This window comes from Canis aureus, chromosome 10 (genome assembly GCF_053574225.1).
Source record: "Canis aureus isolate CA01 chromosome 10, VMU_Caureus_v.1.0, whole genome shotgun sequence".
Taxonomy (NCBI): domain Eukaryota; kingdom Metazoa; phylum Chordata; class Mammalia; order Carnivora; family Canidae; genus Canis; species Canis aureus.
Genome location: NC_135620.1, coordinates 21,204,667 through 21,216,491, shown reverse-complemented (window position 1 = coordinate 21,216,491; position 11,825 = coordinate 21,204,667). Strand labels below are relative to the sequence as shown.

Here is an 11,825-nt window from a genome sequence, read left to right as displayed (position 1 = left end):
TAAAACATAAAGGTACTTGGCTATACATGGCATCCCCCAAAGTATCAACACTCAAAATAGTAACTTCACTGATGTTTAAAGGACAGTATCCTTCACTGGATGTCTTAAAGCATTTAGTGTTCTTCCTAAGGGAAAGAGCAACCTAAAACTACTATTCCAAGTGCCTATGACCATCACTTGAAACACTTAGTAAACTATTTTTGCCTTTTTCAGACTATGTCCCAGGTACTCACGGGAGGAGGGGCTATCCAGCCTTTGTGTCCACAAGCTGCATCTGCACGCTGGCAGACATCCCACCCCCGTAGCCCCCCTTGGACTGCATCTGGTTCTGGATGGAGCTAACCTAAAACAAGACAAAAACAAAGCAAAGTCAAGAACTAGGGATGATACAACTGATTCTGGTCTCCATGTTTTAGCTAAAGCAGTTTTAAGGAAGATACTTTTTAGAGCAAAAATTTTTTATAGACTTAAATTTCTGACTGCCCTTAGACAATGGTGAAGCTAGTAAAAAAAAAAAAAAAAAAAACAAAAAACAAAAACAACACTTTTCGGGCCTCAACTTCCTCTCCCCACTTACCTATTTTATAATTCACAATGTACGTGATAACATTTCAAAAACTGAACTACACACATCAACTCAAGTTCTTCATTTACAAACACCTCAAGAGATGATCACCTCAATTACTTAGAATCAAACAAAAAGAATACAAATGAAATTGGACCATCCCAAGATAAATTTTTAAAGTCCCATGTGATACAGCCCTAAAGAATCCAAAGACTTGGATGGTGGTTCAAAATTATTCAGTCATTTTAACTCTGGTTTAAGTATTTATCCTCTCAAATAGTTAATGTGATAATCTCTCCTCCCCTCACCCAAGATGGCTATTTTCTGATGGACTGTATGATACACCGCATCTTCTCTTACTGAGTGGTAACAAAGCCACATGAACTTATGGGCAAGCTGAGAAGTGTCCTTAGTGGATTAACATTATTCCAATCTAAGCTGATACCAATTAGAAGCAGTTTGGAAGCAGACAATCAGGCTAGAATGCTATAAAAAGGAGCAGTGAGGATGTTTTGGAGGTGCCTCCCTAACAGTGAGGAGTCAGAGCACTGGCAATCAGCTCAGTGGGCCTCCTCACCCGCCCAAGGTTCCTCGGAGGGAGAGGGGGGGTTGGTAACAACATCCATTTATCAAATACTGACTATGATGTGTTTTCACTGGTGATCCTGAGTCAGTATGTTTAAACAAAGTAGTTAAGATTTGCCTGTTTTCTAAGCAAGGTAGGTTTAAATATAATAGGAAAAAAAAAGCAAAAAATAAAATGCATAGCTTCTTTAGATCCAAAAGGGTTTCAGTGAGAAAATCTTAATGTGGAACATATTACTCTAGCGATATCACATGTGTTACAGTCTTATCTATATATACATTACTCAAATGACTACTTCAGGTAAGAGTATTAAAAAAAACACCTGAAATCTATCGGCCTGTTTATTTTCAGTCCTTGTGCCGGGTCTAGAGGCTAGAGGCATAAGCTATCAGTTCAAGTTCATTTCCTATTCCTTTAAGGTAACATGTTTTGTGGCACAACCTTTATTTTACCCAGGTACCAAATAATTTCCTCCCTAACATGTTACCTTTCCTAGGTATTTCAGGCCTATTTATAAAAAGTAACATGTTTGTATTTTCACATCATGCATTCATAACGTCATGCTGATTCTAAGCAAGAACACTGTTTTCCTCCAAAAGTCAGTTGTTCAGTTTCACACTACAGATTTTGGATTTTCTAATAGCTTATTTTTGACTGTGTATATATATATATATATTTTTTTTTTAACACAATAAGACTATGTTATTAAAAGAGTTATGGGATCCTTTCTGGTAAGAAGTTAGTATGAAAGGTAATCTTGAGAAGCACAGTGTATTTAAGGGAAAAGAGAAACTCTCCTGTTCAGGAATCCAGTGTGGCAGAGCTGTTCCAAACGCATCAAGCCCTGTACCTCATACATGCTGCACAGTTGTTAGGACAGACTAACTTAAGGCAAGCTATTTCTTTGGATAAACAACATTTTTTGGTTTTGTCTCCCTTGCACTATTGCATAGACACAAAGAATTCTCTTACCGAATCAGGCTCATACAAGTTACGTCTATCCACTGATACAACTTTCAGGAAAACTCGGAGATTACGTAATACTGAACCCAACAGAAGTGTGTGAAGAACCAACCTGGTGCTCTGTGAGTGTCAGAGGCTGCATGTCACATTACAAACAAAAACTAAAGTTAAGTACAAAAAACCTTTCAGAGACACATTAGGTTCTAATGAGCTAAGACACTTCATTAAAAAACATGTATTCTGTAAGCAGAGAAGGCTGCCTTGGACTCAGCAGGTAGACTGACAGCTGGGGGCCTGTCTTGATCCAGCTCTCTCAGCTAAAGAGACAGACCATGGATGCCCTACAAGAGACCATCCTGAAGTTCTAGCTAAACTGATGGCCACAAGAGTCCCCTACATCAACGACAGTCTCCTTGCGCAAACAAAAAGTCAAAAAAGAATTTTAAAGGAAGTTCTGAAATGTACATAAACAGTATTTAAAAAGTGAAATAAACATGAACTAAAATTTAATTCATCCTATAGAGTTTTAAAATATGAAATGCAGAAGAAGACATTTGTTAAGAAATTAAAATTCAGCATGTATAATAAATTTGAAACCATTCACTCTATTTATATGTATTATAATAACTCCATTAACGAAAGTCACAGGTTCCCATTTGGTCTTTTCATTTCATGCTGATCCGGGAAACAAAGCTCTGAATTGTATTTTGACAGCAACCTGACACCTCTTAAATTTCCACAAAAGCAGTTGAACAACAAAGTACTTTTCCTACAGATTTAAAACAAACAAGCTGTTTCCTTTCCAGGAAGCTACAAATGTTATTCGTTTGCTTGCCTAGTAACTGATGTGACCAACTTCTTTGCTGTATCCAGGATATCCATCTACCTATTTTAAAAGTCTCTGTTCTCTTGTTAAATCTTTCGTTCTGTATTCATACAAGTCTAATTGACTTTCTGATTCTGAACGCTTTAGAGATCATTTAGACACATCTGTTTATTTTAGATTTGGGGTTAAGAGGCTCTCGATACTTAATGGCTTATTTACTTTAGGACAAAAATGAAGCAGAGCCCTGACACAAACCCTCATTGGGCAATGCTTCTATTAGAGAGCACTATATTGTCTTAGATGAAAATTAAGGAATAAGTGAGTTCAAGTGAGTAAATCTAAAGTCTGTTGTGAAATTCATGAAAATCTCTAGAATAAAGACTGCAAATACGCACAAAGTATAATCCTCTGCCTAGTACTCAAGTATTCACATTAGTTATGAATAAATCACAAACATTCTGGTATCAAGAAAAAGCTAGTATTTTACAAGGTAAATGCAATAAACATGTTCACAGAAGGCAACTTAATCAAGAGAAAAGAAATTAAATATTACTAAAAGGCTAACATCCCCCCATTCCTCTGCTAGGAGGCAGGAGAGCCAAAGGGCTATTAACTTTCATTCTAAACTCATCTCCTTTTAAGTATTTTTTCAGGACAAAGAAATACATGCATACTTTGGCAAGTTAAGGAGAGATTAATTTTTCATTGTCATTTTCTTCTATGCTCATGTTCTGTACTTACATTCAGTTCCTACAAACTCACTGAGCACTGTATAATCATTAAGAATGGGTGTACATATAATACAGGTGACACAAGTCTATACCCCATCTGCACCTCCCATAAACACACTTACTGAATTCATTCCACTGAACAGGTCTCCCGATCCTACATGAGCCGTGTGCACAAAATTTGTTGGCTCTCCAATCATGCTTCGGTCAATCCGCCGGCGCCTTTTCTAAATTACAGGGAAGAATGTGTTGAGAAAAGATTTTATTAGCAGCATATTGATTCTGATGGATTTATATGGTATGGGTAAATGATTTTAATAACCGTAATACAATTTCCCCCAGGACATCAGGATCCCAACATCTTGGACTACCACAGTTACCTCAAGAGACATAGACACACACACACAAAATGACTGGCAAAGCAAAACAAATAGTTCATTATGTAAAACTTAAAGTAGATTATCTGGCCTAGCTTCGGCCACTGCCTTATTTGTGTAATAACCATTTAGGTTTTATTGTTTTAAAAGAAATAAGGCAAATGCGACTTTATCACCAGTCACTCTTATTGTTAGCAAAGAAGATACAGGGTGATTTGAGTACAACACTGATTTTAACATTACTTTCTAGCTTTCATCATTAACAAACCGACATTATTTTGATAGTTATTACTTAGATTACACCCCACAACCTTCCACACTGGAATCAACCAGGTGGTCTGTTTGGAGATGTGGTCCCAGTTCATTCACTTTTTTGGTCTGAGCTGGCTGGGAATGAAACCCTATCTAAACTCAGCCTACTACACCGGGGTTTACGGACTCCTAATCCCCGACAACCACCTCTTACAGGGTACAGAATCCTGTGTCACAGTAACTTCTGCTACTAGCTATGTTCCTTGCCTGACCAATATGCCCATTCACATCATTAGAGGGATTTCCTTACCCTGTTTCACTGATCATGAGATCCTGCCAGAGACAAAGGTTATCTTAAATCAGTCCCAAGTTTCCCATGATCACTTAGATGCTATGATCTCACTGCAATGGGACACTGCACAGCTGACTCAGTGTCCTAACGCCAGTGCTGCTTTTAACAATATACTCCAGATATTACACCATTTATCTACTGAAATGTTGGTGTTATCCTGATAAATCCTAAAAACTCAGCAAGACAGACCCAAATGACAGCACCTCAGGATTAAAACACGACTTTCTACAAAGCCACAAAAATGGAGAGTTCATACATTAATTTTAGGAGCCAGTATACATTGTTCTACTGTCCTCTAGCTTTTATGGCTGCACTTTAGAATTCCAGAAAAAGCCCGTTTTTCCTTACAAATATTTGTATTCATCCTCACAGTTCAACGGTGACACTGGACTATCTCCCAGTTCACTGGTTTCTCCATCCAGTGCTCTGTATGGTAGGTGGTGGTCCTTGTCTATCTGAACACAGGTTTTACTGGTTTTACTGTATCTTGGAGAAGTTTTCTTCTAGGATGATTTTTTTTTTTTTTTAAGGATGATTTTTTTTTAAAGATTTTTTTTTATTCATTTGTGAGAGATGCAGAGAGATAGAGAGGGAGAGAGAGACAGAGAGACAAGCAGAGGGAGAAGCAGGCTCCCCACAGGGAGCCCAACATGGGACTCGATCCCTGGGTCTCCAGGATCACGGCCAGAGCCAAAGGCAGGCACTCAACCGTTCAGCCACCCAGGTGTCTCGTATGATGATTTTATTATGCTCCTTGTGTTCCTTTCTGCAATTTCTGTTTCGTCAGGTCAACAGTGGATTGTATTTGTGTGTGAGAAAGTGGGTGTGTATAATCTTCCCATTTTCTTGTATTTTCACTCATTTTTATTTCTCTTTGTAGTTTTGCTGCATTGAAAAGTAACTTTACTTGATCCTCTTCCAGAATCCACAATTTTTTTCTTGCAGACCAAGACAGTAAATAGGCCACTGAGTTTGTTATAGCTTCAACTCCACTGTCCTTCGGTGCAGTGGATGTCCTTCGATGCAGCATCGAAGTGGCTACAGACAAAGCATAAAGGGTAGCTCCGTTCCAGTGCACATTTACTCACAGAAACAGGGAGCAGGCTAGATTTGGCCCACAAGTAGTAGTTTGGAGACCCCAGTTCAAGAACAGTTATTTTTTTCAGTAATAGCTATATTGTATTATTTTTCAGTTATGATTATTTCTTCACAAGCTCTATGTTATGAGATGACACTGCAGTGTTTTTCATTTTCCCTTTTAAAATGCTTGACTGTATGAATTACAGTCTCTAACACTAGGAGCAAAATCTCATTTACTTCGAGCCTCCCCCCCTTTTAATTTTATTTATTCAAGAGAGACAGAGAAAGAGAGAGAGAGGCAGAGACTCAGGCAAAAGGGAGAAGCAGGCTCCATGTAGGGAGCCTGACAGACTCGATCCCGAGTCTCCAGGATCACGCCCTGGGCCAAAGGCAGGCGCCAAACCGCTGAGCCACCCAGGGATCCCCTCAAGCCCCCTTTTGATAAGAAATTCAGTCATTCTTTTGGGGCCCTGCTCCCTAGTATTATAGAAAAATCTTCAGGTTAAGAAAGTATCCGAAAACTAAGGGAGGATCTAGATTCTTGGTCAATGTTCTTCAATTTTTCTATTTGTCAGCACAAAGCACTGATGTCCTGCTACATTTTCCTGTATGTCACTACTTCAGGTGCCCTGAAGGTACCTCAGAGTCCATGCCTCTCACCACACACTTGACACCCATAGGATCCTTTGATCGGGGAGGCCTATCCCGGCAATGCACTGGTCCCTCCCATCCGCTATTCCATCTATTGCCCCAGACTCTCACTTTATCTCTTTCTACCTAGTCTATTCAACGTACTTCCCCTCATACTATTCTCTTCTGGAATCATACAGCATAAATGGAGCCTTAAGAAGTAAAGCCACCTTCTCTTTTCTATGATTAAGGTAAAGAAAGAAGATGCTAATAGTTTTGTGACTTTTTTTCTTCTTGGCTATACTGTTACATTCTATTGAATCTGCTTTGTTAGAAAGCTGTTTGTCCAGGCACATCCAAATGTATTTTCACCAATCAGAAGAATTTTCTCAATACCTGGGCAGAACAAATTGTTGGGGTTTCTTCCCCAGTAAGCCCTTTGATGGAGAGGTGGATAGACTTCGAGCTTCTTGGCACTCTCCACCAGCAGGAGAGGGTGGATGGCTCCAGTTGAGGAGAAAAGGATAGCAGTTCAGTTCCATGGGATAATGGCATCTGCAGACCTACTGACTTGTCCCTCTTAGAGCCTGGTGCAGTTTACTGGCAGGTGCAACAACAACTGATGGCAAAGGGTGCCAGGTGGCTCAGCTGGAGGGCCCTCTCAAGCAGGTTAAGGGATGGGCATATTTCAGTGAGTAACCTCTACTCCCAGGACACTGGGAGTCTTGTCCATCCTTTGCCCTGCGAATTCACAGGAACAACTTTTCAAGTTCCATCATCATTTCTTCTGGAAGGGTGTGTTCAGGGCTTAGCAGAAGGCTACACTTGGCCCATGTCTCCACACTGATTTATTCTAACAACTGAATGACTGAAGGAAGATGCTGGGAAAACAGTCACAATGGGGCACTCAGGCCACCACACAACTCCCCAGAAAGGTTTCTTGAAAGGAATAGATCAGCTTATGAATCAAATTCAAATACCATAACAGTCTGGGTACTGAGGGAGGATGTTCAACAGAGACTACTCTCATATTGAAAAGCAAAGGACAGATAACTATAAATCTGATTATAGTGAATACTTTTTAACTTCAACTTTACTGAGTTGGGAGTCAGGCTTTTCCTTTCACTTTGAAAGATTTCTTCAAGCCATTAATTTGACATTGATTTAAGGTATAGAGGTTGAAGCCTTCAGTCCTTCCTTCCCTAATGATATGACACATTAGGGTTGTTTTTAGATTTATTTAAGAGCACGAATGGGGGGCGGGGTAGGGTACAGAGAGAGGGAGAAGCAGACTCCCTGCTGACCAGGGAGCCCAATGTAGGGCTCGATCCCAGGACCCCGGATCATGACCTCAGGCGAAGTTAGCTGCTTAACTGACTGAGTCACTTGGGTGACCCATGACAGGTTGATTTTAAAGGCCAGTCCATAACTAAGGCTGGCAGGTAGGCTGGAGGAGCCAAAGGAGAAGTCATTACAATAATGTTGGTGGGAAAAGATTACTTGGATTTAGCTAACAGCAGCTGAAGTGGAAAGAACTAGATAGATCCAAGTTTTCCACAGATAAAAGAGCATTTGGTTGTTTGAGTGGATTTGAGAAGGGAACCACAGAACTTATGAAAGATGCACAGATTTCCCATCTGAGAAGAATGTACACAATTTGCAGGGTCAGGTAATAGTGGAAGAAGGCCAGAAAGAGTTCAGGAAGAAGATGAAAGAGTTTAAGACCCACTAAATTTGAGTTATGCGTGAGACATCCAGGTGAAGTTAACAGGAGGGCAAGTTGGATACATGGATACAGGACTCTGACTCAGGCTAACAAACTAGATGAAAGAAATCAAGTCTCACCAGCATAATAAAGAGAATGAGAATGCAGAGGGGAAGCTGAAAGTTGAATGTTGGGTGGAGAACAATAAGCCGTAAGGAAGCTAAAAAGAACATGTCTGAAAGGAAGGAGGAAAATCAGGTGTGTCCTCTTCAAGATGTCATGTAGGCATTAAGCAGACACAGTTGAAAGCTGGGGAGAGGTCAGGTAAAGGCTGAAAGCAGGGGTGGCTGTGGAGGGCTTCTGAGGGGCCAGGCTAATGTGTAAGAGACAGGAAATGGAGCACTGAACACAAACACCTGGACAAAGTGGCCGTCTGGACAAGAAAGAATGGGCTGAGCTGAAAGAAGAGGAAAAGAGGACTGAATTTTCCCCTTTAGGATGAGAAACATTTCATTTATGCTTAATATTTGGTAAGATCCAGTGAAAGAGACTGAAAGTAGAAAAAAATCATCAACGTTGTAATGTTCCAGGGAAGGTAGGAAGGATAGATCCAGACACAGGCGGAGATGTTCTTTGGGTTTATATTATAACATTATAAATCAAAAACCTAGATGCTGGGATGCCTGGGTGGCTCAGCAGTTGAGCACCTGCCCTCGGCCCAGGGAGTGATCCTAGAGTCCCAGGATCGAGTCCTTCATCGGGCTCCCTGCATGGCGCCTGCTTCTCCCTCTGCCTGTGTCTCTGCCTCTCTGTGTCTCTCATGAACAAATAAAATCTTAAAAAAAAAAAAAAAAACCTAGATGCTAAGTGTAATTACATATTTCAAACTACAGAAATGTACTATTTTTCAGTCACTACAGACACTTAAAGAATAGGATACTTCTGTGGTGTGCTGTATTAATACAAGACAGAGTATTAATACAAGACAGAGACAAGATTTAAATCATGGGCAAACAAGGGGAATTCCAGAATTGGGCCTCAGCAAAGAAAAACAGGAAATGGTGCACTCACTCTGATGCATATTAGCTGTTGTCAGTAGCAGAGTCATCGTTTTTCCTGGAAACATACTTTATTCTTTATAGGGTACTCTATTAAGAATGTCAACTTTCTGAATAATTATTGCCATCCTTGAAATACTGTTATTCTGCATAAGGTCAAGATTATAGTTGCATTAGGGAGGAGATTAGGGAAAATGTCTCTTCATATTTACTCAATGACAATGCTTCATTATAGCAGTTTAAACTTAGAGATAGATACTGAAATATATATATTTTTTAGATTTCAATTTTAAGTAATCTCTAGACCCAACATGGGGCTCAAACTCATGACCTGGAAATCAAGTCAAGTGCTCTACCAAAGTATCCTGTACTAAAGTATTTTGGGATGAAATGGGATATCCAGAATTTACTTTAAATTCTCCAACTGAGGGCAGCCCCAGTGGTGCAGCAGTTTAGCGCCGCCTGCAACCCAGGGCATGATCCTGGAGATCCTGGATTGAGTCCCACGTCAGGCTCTCTGTATGATGCCTGCTTCTCCCTCTGCCTGTGTCTCTGCCTCTCCCTCTCTCTGTCTCTATGAATAAATAAATAAAATCTTTAAAAATAAATAAATAAATTCTCCAACTGAGAGGGGAAGGAGTCACAGGTGAACAGGATGCCCCTCCACGCCCCCCATGGACAACTTCTGAAGCTGAGTGATACATACATGGGAGAGGGGGTTCTCTTTCCTCTACTTCTGTGTATTTGATAATTTTCCTAATAAGTTTTTCACAAGATTGAGTTTTCTCCTACTCTTACAACTTTACACAGAAAGTTAATTATTGCTTAGTATTAAAACGATGACATACAAATGATCAACACTTAATTTCTTTTCTGATTTCCACCAGAACCTAGTTTGTCTTCATTCTTTCTGATACAATTCTAAAATTATTTCCAGTCTTGTATTCCTCCCAAAAGTATTAGAAGATATATTTTAAGTTTTTGAAAACTATACTGCAGAGCCACCATATAATATAATATTTGGCTAGCAGCTACATCAATTTAGTTTGTGCCATTCATCTGTATCATTCGCACACTCCCATCACATGTTCCTTCTTTGAAACTAAAATTACACCTGAAAAACAAAAATGGCGTAAGCAGTAAGGCCCAGTGGCAAGGTGTTCAGTGTACTCAGAGCTTCCATGGGATTTCTCTGCCCTTTCCTCATCTCTGCCCTCCTGCAGTCTCAGTCTCAGGCTGGTAGCCAACAGTGTTGCAGCAAGTCTAAGGCCTTATGTGTTTAATGACATACAGAAAAACGGCACTTTATTTAAAAAAAAGATGGGGAGGGGCAAATTTCCCGAGGTCTCCACAAAACTTCCTCTGGCATCTGAATTCTATACCCTGTCTTGGACCAATTCCTCTCATCCAGAATGTCTTCCTTGAGCGAAACTCTTGGACCCAATCACTGCTGAAGGACAGCCATTTCCCATGAGCAGCACAGACCTAACGAGGGATCGCCAGGAGCAGGGAGTCAGCTGCTCCAATGATGCTCCTACACAACACAGCAGGGGGAGAACGGATGCTGTGGTTTTAATAATAATATCCACCTAGGCATCTGTTACAAAACTTCAAAGTGGTCAAATATTTATTTCATAAAACCTGGAAAAGCACCCAAGTGGCTCAGTCCATTAGGGGTAGCACTTTTGGTATCAGTGCAGGTCGAGAGATGGAGCCCCATGATAGACTGCAATCTCAGTGGGGAGTCTGCTTGAGATTCTTTCCCTCTGTCCCTCTCCATGTATGCACACATGCACGCACATACACACTCAAATAAATCTCAAAAAAATAAAAACAGCCCTGGAATATACAACCTAGAGAAAGCATTATTCTGAGATAATTCTTTCAACAGATTCCACTTCTCTGGTTTCTCATCTCTTTAATCTACTACTTCCATCTCCCTGCTACTGTTTATCTTGTGTAAGCTGACATTCTTCAGACTATTCTCCATCTCCTTTATTCCCTCTCAAACGTCCTCATCTTACTATGGCCATGCTGATGATCAGTGAGCCTATTTTCTACTTTTGTGGGCTTAAGACTATACATTTGACTGCTAACTGAAAATCCAGAGGACACACAAGTTTCCGGAGTCCAACACTAAACACATAACCTTCTTTGTGAAGCCCATCTCTCCTCTTCAGTCCCTGTTGGGTAAACATTTCTGCCAGGATTTCCAGCCAGGTTTGAAGGCTGTCCTTCGCTCACTGCTCCTTCTCCATGATCACATCCAATTAGCAAAAAATCCTGTGGAGTCAGCCCATTTCCTCTCTCCATCCCCACATTAGTGTCACAGCCTTATTTCAGGTCCCTAAGCCTCTCACCTCCATCACTGCAGGAGAGCCTCACTCATTTGGTTCCAACTTTACATCCCTCTTCCTCCTTCCAATATATAACTTTCTCCAATACAACACTGATCGTGTTACCATTTTAAATCTCTCACCTGCTTCCCAAAACTTCCAACATAAATTCAAAACTCCACAGCTTATGGAAATCCTGTTTTTCTCTCGGACTTCATCTCTAACTACATTCCTTCATGCATTCTAAGCTTTCATCTGCTATTTCAAGTTCCCTACAGACACTATGCTCTTCTAGAACCCTGCCTGGAACAATCTTTCCTATCACTCCTTAATTTCACTATCTCAGGCCTGCCTCCTTTACACCGTT

The 11,825-nt window shown here is 40.4% G+C and overlaps 1 protein-coding gene across 7 annotated transcripts in view; it reads right to left on the bottom strand.

Annotated features, from left to right (window-relative positions):
• Window positions 1–11,825, bottom strand: part of CDC42SE2 (CDC42 small effector 2) — a 112,651-nt gene that overhangs the window by 2,531 nt on the left and 98,295 nt on the right. For all 7 annotated transcript variants that reach the window (XM_077911570.1, XM_077911572.1, XM_077911569.1 and 4 more), the window contains 2 exons: window positions 3,794–3,895; window positions 234–343 (listed from right to left, as the gene is read on the bottom strand). In XM_077911570.1, the coding sequence (XP_077767696.1) occupies window positions 245–343; window positions 3,794–3,895 (201 nt within the window). In that variant the 3' untranslated portion in view covers window positions 234–244. The remainder of the gene's footprint in view (window positions 1–233; window positions 344–3,793; window positions 3,896–11,825) is intronic.